General features: G+C 32.2%; 2 protein-coding genes across 3 annotated transcripts in view; both read left to right on the forward strand.

The window, feature by feature from the left end:
• Positions 1 to 21,697, forward strand: part of LOC111422580 (cubilin) — a 39,852-nt gene continuing 18,155 nt past the window's right edge. The window contains exons 1-6 of one of the 2 annotated variants that reach the window (XM_071199136.1): positions 1 to 444; positions 2,281 to 2,343; positions 5,015 to 5,110; positions 15,098 to 15,275; positions 15,732 to 15,758; positions 20,820 to 21,031. In XM_071199136.1, coding sequence (XP_071055237.1) covers positions 5,023 to 5,110; positions 15,098 to 15,275; positions 15,732 to 15,758; positions 20,820 to 21,031 — 505 coding nt within the window. In that variant the 5' untranslated portion in view covers positions 1 to 444; positions 2,281 to 2,343; positions 5,015 to 5,022. The remainder of the gene's footprint in view (positions 445 to 2,280; positions 2,344 to 5,014; positions 5,111 to 15,097; positions 15,276 to 15,731; positions 15,759 to 20,819; positions 21,032 to 21,697) is intronic. The other variant, XM_071199137.1, reaches the window with a different exon arrangement.
• LOC111421176 (uncharacterized) lies at positions 5,701 to 6,283 on the forward strand. The gene has a single exon (XM_023054321.2). The coding sequence runs from the start codon at positions 5,810 to 5,812 to the stop codon at positions 5,912 to 5,914; it is 105 nt and encodes a 34-aa protein (XP_022910089.1). The 5' UTR covers positions 5,701 to 5,809; the 3' UTR covers positions 5,915 to 6,283.

The raw sequence follows: 21,697 nt of genomic DNA on the forward strand, positions 1-21,697 counted from the left end.
TCCCATTCGGTGTGTGCACTCGGTGTAGAGAGGCCGCACGGTCGGCGGCCCCTTCCTCTCTCGCCAGAGGCCCCCGTGTGCGTGTCTCGTGTGTAAGAGTGTTGACGTAGTGTTCGTTTTTTTATAGCCACGACGACGGTGCCCAGGTGGTCAAATAGAAAAATGACGCGATTGCGGTTCGCCGCCAGCGCAGCGGGACGCTCTAGGTGTAGCCCCACGGGGCCCCCTTCATGATATATATGACGACCACCATCGGAAAACGCGCAGTGACTACTTTTAACGAAGAACGCCGACGACGAATCTTCTCTTATTATTATTATTGTTGTTGTTGTTATTGTTCTTGTGTGTTGCCAACTACGAAGACGTCGACGAATTTGATTAGAAGATGGCCGCTTGGGATAAACGCCCCACGAGGGGGCCGCTTTTTCATCCAAGCAACCAAGGGTGGGTATATAATATCCAATTATTTTAGTTTATAAATAAATTATTATTATAATATTTTTTTTTTAATAAAGCTTTTATTTATTTTTTTTTATTTTTGTTTATTTTTATTATAAGTTGGCAATATCGATCCTTAAAGTGTTTACCCGTCAAACATTGTCAAGTTTATTTTAAGTCATCTTAAAGGGGCGTGGTTTAATACATTTAAATCTAACCTCAAATTATTTTTTTTAAGTTTTTCTTTAAAAGAATCTAACAAAATCATTTATTTCGTTTAAACCCTTCCAATTCTTGGAACCATCAAGTTATAATACCTCTTGATGTATTGAGGGGCCACTCCCAGAAACCTTTAATTACATTTGGATTTGAAAAGGTAATAAGATTGTGGGGTTAAAACATTATTGATATTTTCACCTAAAGGAGATAAATGATTGATTTAAAGTCTATGCGTTATAAAAATGTCTTTCTGATGGGAATTACAATCGATTTTTTAACGCGTTATCTCAAGTTTCCGGTCCTCTTCACAAATGCAAAGTTAATTGGGAAAAACTGCTTCGGAACTAGACGGAAGTGAGGTTAGGTGCGAGAAAGTTCTATTTTAACCGGTCTTTCTGTGTTCGTTCGCGCGAAGATTTTAATTTAACTTCAAATTAATTCACTTCCTTTACCTGTATTCATCGAAATCCTTCTAAATTAAACTTTTTCTTTTTATTTATAGAAGAAAAGTTTTAGATACAATTTAAATTTATTACCAACTCAAAAAAAAAAAAAAAATTTAAAATTAAAAATTTTTTAGTCATTTAATCATAATTTTTTTTAATTTATGAATTTATAATTCAAATTAAATTTAATAAACGATTTAATTTAATCATTGATTAATATCAATTAAAATTTATATAATTAAATTTTATTTTTTTCAAGTTGTCTAATTTCAATATGTGTCAAATTAAAAGTAAGTTCGAGTGAGACTTTATAATAATATAGAGAATGTTATTTGTGTATATGTAAGATATTAAAGAAAAGGCAAAAGGCAGGATAACCTGCGATCGATAAGTGGCGAGTCCTGCCGCGCCCTGCACATTTACGGGGATTTCCTCTCGCTCCCACTAGTACGACATCGTTCTCGTTGACTCCTTCTTAACGTTGGGACCGTTGCCATTCATCAGAAGGATCCCGCAGAACGTGACTTAGCGCTAATCGTCTTCATTTTGGACGTCAAGAAGGAGGGGGCGCAATCCTTGTCACCTCCTCTTACCCTAGGGATCAATGAACATCAGGAACTATACCTACCGGGCCATATGAGATAAAGTGAAAACCATCTCCTCGAGAGGTTTGATTAAGTAACCGTCGAGAAAGTAATTATAAACAGGAACGGGAGAATTTCTTGAAGTTAATTAACAGTTTAATTATTTGAAAAGAATTTTATTATTTCAATGATACTCAAAAAACTAAATTTTTAATAAATCGTTTTCTACTTTATCGACCTTTTTGGTTGGTGCTTAATTAGTTGCCCAACTCACTTTTCTTTATTTTTAAATAAAATTTTGGGACACTTTGGGATTATAAACAAAATAAAGAAGAGAAAGTCTACGCTTGAGGCACTTTTTCTTTAAGTACTTCGCGCGTGAAAGTACTTTGAAGACATAAAAGAAAAGTAAATAGGATTTTTTTAAATGTAACTGGATGGTTTTAAAGCCCAACGTTTTTGGTTATTTCATGAAATTTCGTTTTATGATTTGATTTTTTGAATATTTCCAATTGACCGTTGCTGGATTGACAAGCCCCGATTGAATCCTTCCTATTCTATCTTTTGTGATGTTTCTTTTTATCTTGTTATAGGTAAAATTGGAGGTTTGGACTTTGTATTTACCTCCAGCCCTTGTGGTAGACTCTGACGATATGGTAAGAATTTATTTATTTTATATTTACTTAGTTCTTGACAAAGAAATCGTTAAAAGCAAATTTTATCTGAAATATTGGAATATGACGTTTTAAAATTATTTCTACTTTATCGGCACAGTTAGCTGTCAAATGTAGACAACCTACATTGCTAAAATTTTTAAAATTTATATAAATAAACTTGTTTAAATTTATTTATGAAGACGTTTCTATTTCAAAATTGAGTCATCGCCCGAAAAGGAATGAAACAAACATTGGAAACATCCAATAAATCGTTCAAATTGCCGAAAGCCTGTCTTCGAATGAATAATTCATTGAGGATTCGTCTCCCCTTTCCATATAAAAAAAGATTCTTTATCTTTTACGTATTTTTTTAGTTTAAAACGTACTTTTGAAAAAATAACTCGCAACTTTTTTCTCTTTTTAAATCGATGTAACCATTTGTCTTAGGTTTAATCAGTCGTTCGAGTTCGAAATTGCCCAGATTTACCACAAACCCGTTCTCTTCATCCCCGAATTTAAATTTAGATTGGGTTCTCTCATCGGGATGAACTAACTTTTACGTGTAAACCACCCCATATACAAAAGATTGACTTATAAAAAAAAATGTTGGGTTGATTTTATTTTATTCCAAAACAGGAACGTTTTAAACTCAAATTTCGGGTATTTTTTGGGGGAATACAAAAAAAAAATGTTTTTTCTACTCTTCCAATTATAAACTCGTTTACATTTCATGATTTACTAATAAACTGGATGAAAAGTGTGGAGATAGGGATTCGAATTAAAAATGATTCGAAAAAAAGGATCGTTTTTTGGGGGGTTTCGATTTCAATTAATATTTTTTTTCCAATCTCCTTCAATCTGGAAATCCAATAAAGATTCCCGAAGGAAATGGTAATCCCACTGTCCATCAACGCTCGATCTATTTGCACCACCCAAAAACCCCCTTTTTTTTGAGTGTGAGACGAAAGGCTGGTTTAAATTTATAGCGACCTTATTTCGTATCGTATAACTCTTTTGTGTAATTTGACACTTTTTCAATTCGATTGCTTACAAAAATAATAAACCAATATTTATTAATATCCAATAAACTCATAAAATGTGTCGAATCTGCTTCAAATTTAAAGTTACTTCAACTTGATGCTTTATAAGTTTCTAGATTCAAGATTTTTTTCTGCCATTTCATGACTATGCTCCATAAGTGAACAGTTTCCGACTTATGACTGTGTAAATCATAAAGCTATCAATAATAAAGAAGTATGACACCTTCTGAAAACAACTCTATTTTCTGGGTGTTGAGTCCAAGTTAACTTGTTTTCTTACATTTGGCCTTGTTAATCTTTTATTATAATAAATATTCACCGTATATAAAGAATTAATTCAATATGATGTTATATTTTGACGGGTTTATGATTGATTTAACTTAATAAACACCGTCCCATTGTTCTCGAAACAAACAATAATTAAGGTTCGCGTTCAAAGTGCTATATATTCTATAGTGAGCGAACTCTATTAGCTCCGATAACTTTGGTAACTCTCGTACAAAACCCAAGCAATTCGATCAATGTTGCTTGGGAACTTACCACATTGGGGCGTGGTACTTAAATTAAATCGCTGTCGCGCCATCTGTATTAATATTAAAATCTAAACCAAATTAAGCCCCAAATATTGAAATATTTAAAAGTTTTTTTTTAGTTTCGAAATTAAAAAATCAATAAAGTTAGAAATAGTTGATTCAATTGTCCGCAAGATGGTAGTAGTTGAACGGGAAAAAATTATGGTTACCGGCGCCATCTATCGGTAGATTTTAAGATTTTAATGAATTTCTTATTACAATATTTGAAAGTCAATTTTTTGGAACGTTATCGTCGCATAAATGAATAATTATTATTCAGAGAAGTTTCCGTGTCATTAAGACAAATATTTGCGGGATATAAACGGGGTCGAACTTCCTCGTTTCCCATCGGGACCGTAAATATTCATAGTTTAAGGACGACGTGCTTTTGAATATAAAACAGGTAATCGCTTTTAAATAAAACCTCGTCGAGTTAACTTTGCTTAAAAAGATGTATAAAGCGTTATTATTTGATTACGATGTAAAAAGATTTTAATTTTAACGAAAAGAATTTTTAGATACGAGATGGCGCGAGTTGAATCATTTGAATTTCTTATGATATAAGAAAATATTTTGGGTGGGGCAGGGTGCGTTGACCTAATTCTTCGTCGTACATTCCAAAATTTTTAGAATCATTTTTATGCTTTTAAATATTATTTTTTCACGCAAATTAAAAAAATTCGTAAATTAAAAAAAAAAAGGAATGAAAAATTTAATTTTGTAGTTTCCGATGTTATAATTTAACGCGAAATATGGTAGATGGCGTTTGTGGGTGTTACGCCCAGAAATAGCACGTGTACTCGGTCTTTATTGCACATGCGTGAAGTCGTAAATTAAATTTTACGAGAACGATATTTTTTTATGGGGAATAATTTTAATAAGTAAATCATATTGTTTAATTTCATCTAAAAAAATAAATTTAAAAATTGATTTCTACTTTATCGACAGTGATTATTGTAATCGATAAATGTCATTTTTAATATGTAATAAGTGAAAAAGACTTTTATAACAATTAGTTATGTTTAGATGTTTAATTAATTATTTTTTTGCTATTTTTAGGATACAGTATGGCCCAAGCACACCGGCACACCACAGGAAGAAGTCTTGTTTTGTCGATTCTCTGTCTCCATGCTATTTGTCTACAGGTTACAAGCGGTAAGTTTAATAATAAGATTTGAATTATTTTTAGATGGTATAATGATGTTAAATTGGGAATAATATGGGATCCTTACCAACGGAAATAACAGTATTAACATTTAATGTACCTCTGATTGCTTATTGACTATAGCCAGGTCACTGAATTGTTGTTAAATTTGTTTACAAGTTGATTTTGGAGATGATTGAGTTGGGGAGGGTTCCGTTCTTTTGATTAAGCAAAACAAGACTTTGTTTGGTACCCAACAACGAAACTTTTGGGAAAATTAGGGAAATTTATTTAAATGTATTCGGTATACATATTTATTGTTGCGGTGTCGCCATCTGTGGGTGTACATCAAAACGAAAGTTTAGTTGCAAATTAAGAAAGAAATCTCTCCGAAATCAAATTAAATGTGTGTCCAAGTTGAAAAATTGATCTAAATTGATTTTTTTAACCGTTGGTGTGAATGAATTTAAGTCCAAACGTTATCATCCACTATTTCTGTTTCCCTTAAAAAAGGTGAGCACTGTGAGTAGTATCCCAATCAATATTTCATCCCTTATTCCCCACCGCCCTTCGTCCCCACCCTTTTCGACATCGGACGAAGGGTTTTGTGGAGGGGATTCGGAGTTAAAGGGGGGCATCCGAAACTATGCCTCTCTAGAGTAATTCTCGCGGTGTACTAGGCTGTGAGCTTTTTTGATAAAAAGAAAATCATGGTTGCGGTTGCGATATGTTGCATTCTCGTGTTATTAGCAGTTTTTATTGTGCTAATTATAGTGGTTGGACAAACTATTCGTAATCCAGAATCGGCGACGTAGGATTTAGTGTTGCTTTATTTTTGGAGGTGATGTGGTTTATGGCGGAAGGGAGAAAAGAAGCGTCTTAATGATGATAATCTGTTCGACAATAGATTTTTGTACCTCGATGGGGAAATGTATATTTTCTTTTCGGATGGGGCGAAGAAAACGTAAAGGTGGGGGATGATAATGGTGGAATAAAATGGTCTGCATCAGATCCGTTCCCGTTTTCCCAGTAGATTTCTAAGAAATACCCGAATTCGTAACGATTTCTACCACGTATTTTATATCTGTATACTGAAACCAAAACAATTTTTTTAGATGAAAACGTCGATTATATTTGTGAATTATGTGAATAAAATTGCCAATAAAGTTGATATTTTGTAGTAAGATGTTTTTTGTTATTTCTTTAATCAATTATTTCCAACCTTATTTTCATCCAACCTCAACTTAATTTAAAGATTAATTAATAATTAGTTACTTTTTCAAATTTGGATGGACAAGGTTTCGTTGAGTTAACTGGCTGAATCTTTCTAATTCTAGGTGTAATGTTAGTTTTAGTTTTACACTATCACTAGAACTAACACTAGACAGAGAACTAGAAACATTCGGATTTAGCCGCACGTCTTTCAAGACGGCTAAACCCGAATGATTCTAGTTCTAGGTCTTGTGTTAGTTCTAGTGATAATGCTAGTGTAAAACTAGAAGTAACACTAGACCTAGAGACCTCTTTGGTCTCTTCTTATCCTATCTCTGCTTCTCGCTCTTCCGCCTCCCTGTCCCTCTTCCTTGAGTCCTCCGTTCCAGACTTCGTCTCCATATCCCTTGCTTGTCTTTCCATTGTGTCCCACACAATGTGGTCTAAATTCGAAAAAACCCGAACAAAAATATTTTAACGCAGTTTGGGTTGAGATAATTTTTTGAAACTTGGTATATGGCTATAGGACTATATGCTAAAGACTTTGTGAACTTTTGGATCAAATATGGCAACCGGAAGTACTAATTTACTCATATAATTTAGGTCCTTAGAATTGGATAAATACAAAATTTTATACAACGCTATTAAATCGTGAAGGATAGCTAAATACAAAATTGTTTAAACTAAATTGGTTATATAGTTTACTTCGATGTAAAGTTTCTATAAATAAATCTTTAACTACAGAGTGTCTCACATATCTGGTTCGTTAGAACTTTTTCAGGTTCCACTATTCCTACAATTTTGAAATTTTGGTAGCATGGGTTGTTAATTCGGAACTTTCAATCTAAAATATTTTCAAGATGGCTGCCACTTCCGGTCTACCGAAGTAGACCATAACTTCGTTATTTTAAATGGAATGCTATAGTTTTTATTACACCATTTGATTGTACAGGGTGGGCAAATTTGGGTGTTATTATAGGCTATCTCAGAAACTATAAGAGATACGAAAAAAGGAGGTGCCATGTCCCGATTTCTTTTTTCGAGACTAACCCAATCCCGCAAACACCAAACCTCTATCTTCTTTTGTTTTTAAGTTATAGCCAAAAAGTCAAATTCTCGTGATTTCAAAAAATGCTCATATTTCGTTTATTTTTGAAATTAGAGAAATGAGGTTGATACGTTCTTAAGACACTTATTTAAGTAGAATATACTGCCGTTGAAAAATTTTAAAAATATTTGATGATTTTTGAGATACAACACAAAGTTGTATTTTTTTAAATACAAACTATACTTGATTATGATGTTAATGAAAAGAGCATATTTTTAGCTTTCCAATGATGTATCGCATGTATGGTGCATTTGCGGAAAATAAGCGTTAATTTTAAATTCCAAAATAGTAAGCGCTAATGTTCAAAATTTTGATTATAGTAGGCCGGTTCGGACAGTAATTACTACCTAATTGCTGTTGGTTTTGCATGAATATGACAAAAAGTTGGTCTTGTACCATTAAGCTAAGTGTCCACTTGCGAGAAATGCTATCGAGAGTATATTTTCTGGTACACGCATCTGAGAGTAACTATCAGAGAGTCCCCACAAACTTTCGGAGAGTAAACACGTTAAGATTTGTACTCAAATGGACACGCACAATTTATCTATCGTGAGAGTAACTGTCAAAAACCGAACACGGTTCGAATGTTGCTGCGAGTAGCTGCTAGTTTTTTCAATATAACACGTTTAAAGATAACACCTAAAAGAAAATAGTACCAAGAAGAAATATTTCAATTAATTGAAGTGTATGAAGAAAATTCAATTCTTTGGAATATCACATCTAATGAACATAGAAATCGGGAAGCAAAGGATGCAATTTTAACAAGTATTGGACGGAAATTTAAACGGGATTTGTACCATTAGTAATAGTAACTTCTGACAACATAATTTGGTGTTCTGACAGTAAAATTAAGTCTTTTGCTAAAAGTATTTGATTTTTAGTAGTAGTGTGTAGTCTTCTGTAAGAAGGATGTGCTTCATTTGCAATATCTAGTTTTTCACTAGCTATACTTAGTCTTTTGCCAGCAATATCTAGTCTTTTGCAGCAATATCTAGTCTTCTACCAACAGTATTTCGTCTTCTGGTAGTAGGGTGCAGTCTTCTGTAAGAAGAATCTACTTCATTTGCAATATCTAGTCTTTCATTACTAGTACTTAGTCTTCTGCCAGCAATATCTAGTCTCTTTCAGCAATTGAGGCGTTTAAGTTTATATTTTCTAATAATTTTCCAAAATACTGCCAAGCCACTATTAAGCTATCACGTGTACGACAATAAACTTATAGTTTGCATTTATAAGTGCCATTAAAGCAATCGAGTTCACTTTTTTGTGAATCCAGTATGCCAAATAACTAACAATTTGACAACGAATGTTGATATTTGTTGACACCCAGCTCTAATCTACGCCAAATCCATGATTTGGCACCCAACAGCTTCTTTTTATTTTTTTTTGAAATTTTATACAACGCTATTGCACTTGCAATTTTGTTTACATCCAAGTTTACAAACACCAATGAAAGAAAATAAATTTTACTTTCCATAACACGGACACATTTCACTAGTGGACACGGTCCTGAGAGAACTGTCTGAGAGAAAGCTCTCAGAAGTTTTATAGAAGCTCTCGGAAAGCTAAAACAGTCTCAAGTGGACACAGAGTTGAGAGTAGATATCGAGAGTTACTCTCAGAAGTTTCTCTCAAGTGGACACCTAGCTTTATGCAGGATAAAGTTGGTTTTGTACCAACGAATAAAAACTTTGAATAGTTGATTTAAATTTCTCAGTGTCTTATCCCTGACTTTGTTCACCAATAAAAATGATTTAGGCCCACTTTTACCACCTCTTGATAAATTTATCCGATAGATAAATCCAGCTGTTAACCAATGAGAGCGTTTAAAACCGCCGTAACCATGGCAACTATCCTCTAGATAGTTTATCAGGAGGATGGTAAAAGTGGGCCTTAGTAGATAATGTTTGTTTATTAAAAATACAAGAAACGTATTAATAAATGAATTAAATATGAACAACAACTCCAGGAACTAAACAGTCACAGACTGTGTCATCTAAATTTACTAACTAAACTTACTGGTTGTAAGGTTAGAAGTTAGAACAGTTGGGTATTAATGAATGTAATCTTCGGTAGTATAGAGGAGGATTAGGGATCATAAACTGAGCAGCGGACTTTCCATTGAAACGATGTTTATATGGGATATGGAGCCTTATCTATCATTTTTTAATTTTATCGCTTTATGTATTTAAAAATAACGAGGAATTTTTAAGCGGGAAACTCGTTTCGAAAAATTCATGAATGAAAATGATCAGTAAACTCACGTTACTATAGTAACTAAGTGGCATTTAATGTTTTCCTCGCCTACTATAATTAAAATTTTGAATATTAATCTTTAATATTTTAGAATTAAAAAATAACGCTTATTTTCCCCAAATACACCATGCGTGCAATACATCATTGAAAAGCTAAAAATATGCTCTTTTCAGTAACACCATAATCTACTATAGTTTGTATTTAAAAAAATACAACTTTGTGTTGTATCTCAAAAATCATCAAGTATTTTTAAAATTTTTCTACGGCAGTATATTCTACTTAAAAAAGTGTCTTAAGAACGTATCAACCTCATTCTTCTAATTTCAAAAATAAACGAAATATGAGCATTTTTTGAAATCACGAAAATTTGACTTTTTGGCTATAACTAAAAAACAAAAGAAGATAGAGGTTTGGTGTTTGCGGGATTGGGTTAGTCTCGAAAAAAGAGACCGGGACATGGCACCTACTTTTTTCGTATCTCTTATAGTTTCTGAGATAGCCTATAATAACACCCAAATTTGCCCACCCTGTACGTAAAAAATAGGTCAACTTTGATAAAAGTTATTGGTACCTAGCGTTTTTTGTTTTCGAGTTATTTTGGTTCTAAACTTTTTTTGGTAAATTTCACCATGCTCTTTAAAACCCCATATCACAGCCAACGTTCATTCAAAAAAGGTCTAAATTGGTACGATTATTCTTCAAGTGCTGTCAAGTAGATTGTCATTTGTTGTATCGGAGTATCTTATACAGGGTGGTCAAAAATTGAGTTATTGTTTCTCCATTTTCAATGGCGAGAAAGTAGAAAATTTTAAATGGAACGAACCATGCTTTTTTAGCCTATCAGAAATGGACTTTAATTCTCTATAAATTATCTACGTTGCTTAACAATATGTGTTTCTTCTTGTTCTGTTTCAGACCATTCTTCGTCATCTTCATCTTCGTTGCATCCTGCCTCATATAGCTCTTGTTCTGATTCTTGTTCTTCGTCATATTCATCTTCTTCTTAGCGATCTTTTTCTTCTTCCTGGTCTTCTACATTGTCTATTATAAGTAATCTTTTAGTCTCCATATTCATCTTTTTATGTTTTCTAGAAATGTGCTGTTGAAAATTACTTATAAATGGATCTGAGCTGAGTAGCAGTTTTTTAAATAGATCTTCATTCGTATCCAGTGTACTACATTTCCTTGTGTGGCTCTCTCTAAATTTTCAGATTTTTTGTTATTAGCTTCTTGCGCCTCTTCCGACAACTCTCCAATAGGTAGTAGAGGTTCTTTAATGACTGCAGATCCATGTATCAAAATTTTATGAACGCTGGTTGGCATATAGTACCAACCATAAAATGGACGTACTTTTCGGCAGTTTTGAAACAGTATTTATCAAATTCATTGCAATTAATATTGTACCCACTGTTTAATGAAATCTCTGATGATAATTTAGTAAAAGTACGTATGAACCAGTCACCTTCAAGTTTTGCCGTGCGTTTTTTAAGAAAAGGTTTGACGTTTCGGATGTCATGTTGCAACCTTCTTCAGAAACACTTCGAAGCAGTTTAGTTAGTTAAGAGTTAGTAGCAGTTTTAGTTCTAATTTTAGTTCAATTAACTCTGGCCGTGAAAACCTTCGTACTTATAAAAAAAGTAGATATTTCGAGTGTTCCAGTTTTTTGCCGCACTGTATCTAACAACTACTTCCGGTTGTTAGATATGCCTGAAACTTTAAGTCTGGTATTCTATTATTGTTATGCAAGTTTACACCAAATATATGAGATTTATCTTTTAAGAAAAAGAATATAAGCATTTTATATGAAAACGGTCAAATAACACACTCAGTCACTGATCATCTTTGATCGTTAATATCTTGGTAAGGAGCAACTTAAAGCAAGATGTGGTTATCATGTTATATAGAGCACATATCAACGAATAAGAATATTCTAGCGACAAAAGTTCTTCTTGCGTCTTCTGCGAGATATATATGTTAAAACATTTGGTTGTAACTTCAAGTAGGTGTTAATTAGCTTTAAAAGAAGTGCTTATTACGTATTTCTGCAAAAATATTTTAAAAATTAGAAAAGTGCCAAATGAAGACCTTTCTATACTGTTCAAGATAGCAACAACGCATTGTCTTGGAAAAGTGGAACACAATATATTTTCTTCATCTAAAGTTGTAGTATTTTATGATATTTAATACACAAGAATTGTAGTACTGTTTCATTGCGTACAGTTGGCACTAGAAAGTACATAAGACTTTATTCCTTTCACCTCTCAGTCTATTAGGACCTAAAGCACATGTAACATGTAAAAAAAAAACGAAAAAAAAATTTCGTCTTCATATTCTCTCTTTCCATTTCCTTAACTCCGTCCCTTACCGCTTTTTTCATCCCCATAACTTGAGCTCTCGTTTTTTAGTTGTTATTCAGCATTATTTATTAATCTGTTATATCGAGATTTTTCTACATTGTATTTATCGAATACTGGATCTGAACGACATCTAGTAATGTAAGATTAAATTATACATAATCAAAGAGAAGATATGAGGTTTAAGACGAGATAGGTTTTAACCCTTTGTGTCCCAAGAAGTCAAACATTTTGAAACTTTGTGACAGAATTAAAACGCTATCAAAATGCACTCAGTAAAGGCCTTTGGAATAAAATTTTAGCAAAATATGCAATCTCCCTATTTTAGCATAGTCTAAGTGTCAAAAAAAATGCTAATTCAAAAATTCCTGAAAAGCGTGTTTATTGAAATTAAGAAATAAAACTTATTTTAAATTGAAGCTTAAAGCTTTCTGTTTAAATCGATGTATAACAATCGATAGGTTGAATTAGAAAAATATTGAGAAAAAGATTGTTAACTAACATTTTCGTATAACCTAAAAGTGTCAAAAAAAGATGCTAATTTAAAAATTCCTGGAAGCCGTATTTATTGAAATTAAAGAATGAGACTTATTCTAAATTAAAGCTCAAAGCTTTCTTTTTAAAATGATGTATAATAATTGTTGGGTTGGATTGGAAAAATATTGACAAAAAACATGTTGAAACAAAACTTACATTTTCGTATAACCTAAGAGTGTCAAAAAAGATGCTAATTTAAAAATTCCTGGAAGCCGTATTTATTGAAATTAAGGAATGAGACTTATTCTATATTAAAGCCCAAAGCTTTCTTTTTAAAGTGATGTATAATAATTGTTGGGTTGGATTGGAAAAATATTGACAAAAAACATGTTGAAACAAAACTTACATTTTCGTATAACCTAAGAGTGTCAAAAAAGATGCTAATTTAAAAATTCCTGGAAGCCGTATTTATTGAAATTAAAGAATGAAACTTATTCTAAATTAAAGCTCAAAGCTTTCTTTTTAAAATGATGTATAATAATTGTTGGGTTGGATTGGAAAAATATTGACAAAAAACATGTTGAAACAAAACTTACATTTTCGTATAACCTAAGAGTGCCAAAAAAGATACTAATTTAAAAATTCCTGGACGCCGTATTTATTAAAATTAAGGAATGAGACTTATTCTATATTAAAGCTCAAAGCTTTCTCTTTAAAATGATGTATAATAATTGTTGGGTTGGATTGGAAAAATATAGAGAAAAAAAAAAGTTGAAATAAAACTTACATTTTCGTATAACCTAAGAGTGTCAAAAAAGATGCTAATTTAAAAATTCCTGGAAGCCGTATTTATTGAAATTAAGGAATGAGACTTATTCTATATTAAAGCTCAAAGCTTTCTCTTTAAAATGATGTATAATAATTGTTGGGTTGGATTGGAAAAATATTAAAAAAAAACATGTTGAAACAGAACTAACATTTTCGTATAACCTAAATGTGTCAAAAAAGACGCTAATTTAAAAATTCCTGGAAGCCGTATTTATTGAAATTAAGGAATGAGACTTATTCTATATTAAAGCTCAAAGCTTTCTTTTTAAAATGATGTATAATAATTGTTGGGTTGGATTGGAAAAATATTGACAAAAAACATGTTGAAACAAAACTTACATTTTTGTATAACCTAAGAGTGTCAAAAAAGATGCTAATTTAAAAATTCCTGGAAGCCGTATTTATTGAAATTAAAGAATGAAACTTATTCTAAATTAAAGCTCAAAGCTTTCTTTTTAAAATGATGTATAATAATTGTTGGGTTGGATTGGAAAAATATTGACAAAAAACATGTTGAAACAAAACTTACATTTTCGTATAACCTAAAAGTGCCAAAAAAGATACTAATTTAAAAATTCCTGGAAGCCGTATTTATTGAAATTAAGGAATGAGACTTATTCTATATTAAAGCTCAAAGCTTTCTTTTTAAAATGATGTATAATAATTGTTGGGTTGGATTGGAAAAATATTGACAAAAAACATGTTGAAACAAAACTTACATTTTCGTATAATCTAAGAGTGCCAAAAAAGATACTAATTTAAAAATTCCTGGACGCCGTATTTATTGAAATTAAGGAAAGAGACTTATTCTATATTAAAGCTCAAAGCTTTCTTTTTAAAATGATGTATAATAATTGTTGGGTTGGATTGGAAAAATATAGAGAAAAAAAAAAGTTGAAATAAAACTTACATTTTCGTATAACCTAAGAGTATCAAAAAAGATGCTAATTTAAAAATTCCTGGAAGCCGTATTTATTGAAATTAAAGAATGAAACTTATTCTAAATTAAAGCTCAAAGCTTTCTTTTTAAAATGATGTATAATAATTGTTGGGTTGGATTGGAAAAATATTAAGAAAAAAAAATGTTGAAACAAAACTTACATTTAAAAGCGTCAAAAAAGATGCTAATTTAAAAATTCTTGGAAGCCATGTTTATTGAAATTAAGGAATAAGACTTATTTTAAATTTAAGCTCAATGTTTTGTTTTTAAAATGATCTGTAATAATCACACCTAATAACCATTTATACCTTTTTGAACAACAAAATTCAACAGCACCACTTTTCACTAAACTTCTAACCTCACATCTGGATGAATAAGTTTAAATATACCTAAAAACCTTACAGTGCGGATTGTGTCATTTTTTATACAGATTCTTTCTTGTATAGTAGAAAGTACCGACAGCTCTAAATGCACCGAATATAGATAACTATAGTTTAAAATGAGTGTTTAAAATTACCGGTACTTTAAAGTATCGTCGGGACACAAAGGGTTAAACGAAATGGATTTTAGATGAGTTTAATTTAAGAAATTAATTTTAAAAAATATTGTGTGATCCCAAAAATAAATAAAACGTGACTTCCTGGTAAACACAAAAACCAATGTCGTCCTCCGTCTTCTAAGATTAGAAAGGTGTTGTCGGATTTATAATCGTTTACAATCCGTCATCGCATAAAACTTGTAATAACATCTTCGAGGAAATTTTCGAAATTGAAACTGTTCTATTAATACTCATTAACTTAAAAATATGAATAATTTTTTTTAGAGTGCGATCAGACGTTTGTGAGCAGACCGGGAGGTCCTCAAAACGGTACGTTTAGCGCGCCAGAGTTCGTGAATCCCTGGAGTCATTCGCGCCAGTGTGTCTACACGTTTTTGGCCGGACCAGGACAAAGAGTCGAAGTGATTTTCACTAGTTTTGCACTAAGGGGCACTCCACCCGAGTAAGTAAAAAACTTTAATTTAACTTAATTAAAAAAAAACATTTAGAGAATTTTTTTTTATTGAAAACATCTTGTATTTGTGAAGTTAGCAGATAAATTTGGATGTACGAAAAAAGAAACTATAATAAACAATTTACGAAAATACACCGGATTTAAATTTAAACAATTCCAGTGTTGGAAAATAAACTTTGGGGATTTCATGAAAACACTTTTAGAAAGATTTCTCAATTCTCGAAATGTTTATTTACGAAATCTTGTGATAAAGGAAGCATCGTGTAGTTAATTTTTTTCGTTCTACTGATACCGTTAAGTTCTACTGATTTGAGAATGATGAGTGTTGATTATTTTTTGTACATAACGACTAAAAAATTAATGTACATATTATAACAAATTAATGTTGCACGTTGTTTTAAAAGTTGTTTGATTGAACCGTTCGTTTTTGTGTTGCTGCTTCAGTGGAGCTGCAGTTGGCGATCTCCCTGCGTGAGTACAATTTTATTTTTATTTCTTAATTTATTTCTTATAAACTAAAAATAATAATTCAATAAAATACAACTTTAAAATAATAAAACGAACATTAAAAAAAACATTTTGCTTTATCTGGCTTTTTCAGGTTCTTTTTTGTGGCTTTTGTGAATGTGTCTGTAAAAAATTAAATCTTTCATAACGATTAAAATTCAAACCTAACCCTTAATACAAATATAATAATTATTATTTGATTTAATAGTTGATAAATTTTAATCGTTAATGAAAGTTTTTAGAAAGTAGCTTTATTTTTTTAATTAAATTTTCAACACAACTTCAGGTAAGAATCTTAGGTAAATTAACAAATAAAAAACTATATTTGCTCGTTTTTCTTGATGTATTTGCACGTTGTCATTAAATATTTAATGAATAAAGAGTTACATCTTTATTAGACATTAGCTACCATATCTAATAATCTTCCAGAGATACGTGATAATCTTACAGTTGTTGAAAATGTCATCTTAGTTTGATTTTAAATCATTCTGATCTTTTCTCAAATCGGTGAAAAATCAAGCCGAGGTCGCTTGTGGTCGAGGCACTACATTATTACCATGTCCATACAAAAGTTAACCGGTTTTCCACGATTTCAAGAACAATCAAGCTGAGGTTGCTCGCGGCCGAGGCGCTACATTAACATGAAATTGGCATAAAATCTAAATAGTTGTCAAATATGCGTGATTTAATAATTAAGCCGAAGTCAAGACTATCAACTTTCAATAACTCTGTATTCTCAATTTAATTTTAAAAGATCTACAAATGCAAATACGGCGCTACATTAATACAAAAACTAATAGGATTTCGAGGATACGAAGCTAAATTAGTCCGAGGGGCTACATCAAGTCTCAGCTGGATTAGTCGTGAAATCGTTGAAAATTAGTTATAATCTGTTTTTTATTTAAATCAATTGTCATTGCCAAATTTTTATAAAAAAAACGGCCTGTACCACCCTAGATACCATGTTCTATGACCACGCTTTATAATATTTTCCACTAAATAATAAGTAAGGTTGTGTATATTCTAAACGAAGTTGTCACTTTAAAGACGAAGCCACTAATCTCTCGTCACTTGGCTAATATCTACGTTTTGAAATTGAAATTGCCATAGAGAAACATAAAATTCCCGCTATCTCAGAAAGTTAGACGATAAGCTATAACGTTGACAACATCATTTAGTAGCTTGGATAATACCGCATCGCTTTTGTTTTGCGATATTTCTCATATCTGTCATAATAAGGGAGGGGGAGGCCAATGCATTTTCAAATGTTTACATTTTAATATCTCCTGGACCATTCAACCGATTTGAATATTTTTGGTCTTGTTTGAAAGAGCATTTCATGCTCTTTTAAAAGATATTTTCAGTAAGACCGCTTGGTTTAAAACAAAAAAGCTAGAGGGCGTTATCTGCAGCGGTTACATATTTTTGTGATTTTTGAAAAAAAGTTAAATGGAACGGTACTATTTACTTCACAGACCGTTAATTATCATAAAATTTGCTAAATATTAGTGAAAACCGCATCTCGATATCTCCATCCATTCTCGAATTATAAAAGAATATGTTAAAAATTCGTATATCTTAATCAGATCAAGTTACCTTAGGAAACAAATAAGAGAGAACAAAAATTTTATTATCTAGAACCTTCCTTCACACTTTATCCAAGCATAGAACTGCTTCAAAACTACTTTTGAGGCGTGTTGAAAAGCCAACGGATCAATGAAACATCAACAATGATAATAAAACAAAATAAACCAAAACACTTAGAATAACTTAAATTTTTGGCAAAAATAACTCACTAATGAGCGAAATGCCTTCCATAAACCTCGATGCATTTATTTAATCTAGTTTCGACGAAAAAAAAGCGCTGCTTAAGTCTTGGCCCTGGACACGTTTTTACTGGTATTTAGTGTTTTGTCATATTTTTCCTGGTTATTGGTTTTTCTTGAAAAGTCAAGTCGTTTAGTCTACCCAATAGATAAAGAGGTGAAAGCAATGTGGGTTTTGCTCGAACCAAGAATGCATATTATGCAAGTTTACATCAGCTTGTGGACAGATGCTTCATGCATCCATAGCATTTGTGATAAAAGGATTGGATTTGCCCAAATCATATTTAAAAGTCAATGGTAATAGTTCAATATGTTATCATAATCGATATCTGTTAAGGCCTGATGTAACAACGTGGTGGAGATATTATTCTCTTGAGAACTCTTGTGGACAATTGTTTTCGGAGTTCTCAGATTATGTGGGATCACATTGCGCACCAATATGATTTACGAATTCATAGAGATGTCTGAATGGGCTACACGTTGCCAGTTTTCCGTAATCGCTAAGTCAATCTTAAAAACACTTCTAGAGAAAAATGTCTTTCTTTGTCGTAATTACATTACACATTTTTGCCATGCAGTTGCATCGTATTCGAAACATTGAAAATAAATCATCATACGCTCTATCATACGCTTCTGCGTTAGTAAATGACATGTTTACAGTTACCATGGTTATGTGATTTGTTTTTCTCGATGAGGTAACTGGATCGGATTGATGGCACTCGAGTTTTTAACATTTTCTTCTATAACTCGAGAACGGGTGGCGATATCGAGATGCGGTTTTCACTCAAATTTAGCAAATTTTAAGGTGACTAAGGGTCTGTGAAGTAAATAGTATCGTTCCATTTAACTTTTCTTCAAAAATCACAAAAATATGTATTCGCTGCAGATAACGTCCTCTAGCTCATTTGTTTTAAAGCAGACGGTCTTACTGAAAATATCTTTAAAAAGAGTATAAAATGCTCTTTCAAACAACACCGAAAACATTCAAATCGTTGGAATGGTCTAGGAGATATTAAAATGTAAACATATGAAAACGCATTGGCCTACCCCCTCCCTTATTATGACAGATATGAGAAATATCGCAAAACAAAAGCGATGCGGTATTATCCAAGCTATTAAATGATGTTGTCAAAGTTATAGCTCATCGTCTAAGTTTTTGAGATAGCGGGAACTTTATGTTTCTCAATGGCAGTTACGCCCCCTAGCGGTCGAATTACGAACTTCAAAATAATTTCCAGCTATTTCTCTTAGTCACTTTACTTATAAGGATTTTTTTCCCAAACCTCTAGGCCTTACCGTTCTAGAGATACTGCCGCTCCGTACGCTTAACGGGACACCCTGTATTAAGATAACATAATTACGTGCTATAATTAAAATTTGAATATTGTTTAAAAATCAGAATTACTGGAAGAATCTGAGTCTTCCGCTAGTTGGATGATGACAGGAGGTTAATGAATTTCCCATTAATGTTGTCCAATCTTTTTTAATTAGTTCTTCACAGTGGCGAACACTATTTGCCCACATCTCCGGAGTGTAATGACCAAGAGCTTTTTGCCAAGTCTCCTTGACACGACAGATCTTTTTCTCCGAGCTGGACTGAACATGTTTATTGTAATAAGTTTTTTAAGAACGCCCAACATAGTTCAATGGGATTATATTGGCAATTGTATGGAGGAAGGCGAAGAACAGTATGGCCATGGTCTCTTATTAATTTGTCAATTTCAAAGGATTTTTCAATTTGAGGCTTGTAATAACGATTTTTTATTTAAGGTTGGTTCAAACTGTATATTATGTTCATTTTTTTTGTGCAGAAACTTGGAGCTTTCTCGATTTGTTTTGAGTGATATGGAGCATTATCCATTACTACCGCACACTTCGCACCCAAATTATTTAATGCTGGAAGTAATTGATTTTTCACCCATTCCATAAAAATAATTGACGTCATATTTTTATGATAATCTCTGTGCTCCGTGTTGTCACTGAGCAAGAGATCGCAATTTGGCAAAAACCCTGACGAAGTGCCTGTGTGCAAGATTGTAAATCTTTTTCCTTCGCCTTCTGCTCTTTGCGGAATACCGAATCTTTCATTTTCATTTACCCATTGATAAACTTGGGTGCCATTTTCGTAAATCCAAATTTCGTCAAGAAAAACAAAAGTATACTCTCCGGATTTTAGGTATTGCAAGTATGTCTTTAAAAATGTAATTCTTTTTGCAACTATATGTTCTATTGCTTATCTTTTTATATCTATATCCCATAGATTTTATAATTTTATGTAATTTTGATCTACCATTAGTAAAATCACATTCATTTCTTGCAAAATTAAGTAAATCATTAAGATTAAAATACTGTTTTTGTATTTTAATTTTTGTATTTGTCTTCCTAACTCTTCTTTAATAAAATATAAATTATTATCCGTTTTGTAGTTCATTTTACAACGCCCTTGTTATGTTGAATATAAATTTAATTTTAAAACTCAAGTGCAATACACATACATCAAAAATACGTGAAGCTTTATCACATATATATTTTAAATTCGTATTTGGTGTCTCCGTCTGTACTTCTTCACAATACCGAATTATAGAGTTTTTTTCGCGTTTAGACAGTTGACATCCCGTTCCACCCTTTCTTAACATTTTTATGGTAGATTGGAGCAGCAAAAAAATTATATGAAAATTGTTTTTTAATCAATCTTAACAAATTTGATAGACAGTGGTGGCACACAATTAAAGTAAAAGTCACGACATGCGCTTTTACTTTCAATACCAACTTGACGACACTTTGACGATTGATTTAAATAAAAAACAGATTATAGGTTTCATATAGATATGGTATTGATGTTGCGGAATTATTTGGAGTTAGGTTTATAACGTTGAAATCTGGTTAGTTTTTATATGCTATATGATATTAATGTAGCTCCTCGGTTTAATTCATCCCTGAAATCCATTCAGATTTTGACATCTTTTAAACTTGGTATTGTTCTTGTACTTGTGCTGATATCAATTTGACGAAAATCGCCAAAAACGTTGGAACAAATTCTATTCCTACTATTATATTACATCTACCCAGATTCGTTTTTAGTTCGTTCGTAAACTACTTTTAGCACCTATATATATTATATTATAAATTCTAGAGTTTTTAAATTGATTATAGAATAGCCTCTATTGTATTTTAATTTTATTATTTTCTTTGAAACTAGCTGTATCCATGAGTACATGGATGTGTACTCGGAAGTGGTGCAACCGGATGCCGGCGAACTGATCAATTCACCTTTTGGCGGCAGATACTGCGGCCCAATACCTCCGCGAAGACGAGTATCCCTTTACAGGGCCATCGCCCTCGCTTTTTACACGGATAAGAACGTGTCCACCAGCGATCTCTTTACCGGACGTTATCAATTTATCAACGACAGTAAGTTAAAATTAATCTATTTTAATTTTAATTTTTTCTTCTATCTAAAACTTTAAAATCATCTTGTGACAGTAAAAAAAAATTGTCTTAAAAGCGGCTCTCCATCGAGCGTAACTTGCGACAAGAGGGGATTTCCTCGTGTACGGGCAACGTTTGGCCCACTTTCTTTTGAATAATTTTGTGGGATGGGGACGGAATGAAGTGGTACTAACCACCCCCATCCTATCCCGCACGTTTGAGTACGTAAGGATGGGGGGAAGGGAAACTCCTTTTTTTAAGAGTTGCAAGACGTGCGGGATATTACTCCATGAAAAGCTTTGTTCTTTCCTTCTAGTCTTTCAATTTTTCAAAATGGAAAAATTCAACAACAAAAAAATTTAGAAATGTATTTAAGTTTTTTTTTAAACTTTTTTAATTCTTTAAGTTACCTTAATCACTAGAACAATAATCACAAGAAAATGTTGCACATTTTTAATGCACTATCACTAAAACTAACACAAGACCTAGAACTAGAATCATTCGGGTTTAGCCGTCTTGAGAGACGTGTGACTAAATCCGAATGTTTCTGGTTCTCAGTCTAGTGATAGTGCGTTTATAAGCCGGCCGAAAACTCATAAGCAAGTTACCTGTTGCGAAGCAAAACCTTTCCTTATTTAAATAATAAAG

This window comes from Onthophagus taurus, chromosome 10 (assembly GCF_036711975.1).
Source record: "Onthophagus taurus isolate NC chromosome 10, IU_Otau_3.0, whole genome shotgun sequence".
In the NCBI taxonomy this organism is placed as follows: domain Eukaryota; kingdom Metazoa; phylum Arthropoda; class Insecta; order Coleoptera; family Scarabaeidae; genus Onthophagus; species Onthophagus taurus.

Coding starts and splice junctions, on each gene's coding strand:
- LOC111421176 (XM_023054321.2), top strand. CDS start 5,810: ATGGTTGCGGTTGCGATATGTTGCATTCTCGTGTTATTAGCAGTTTTT.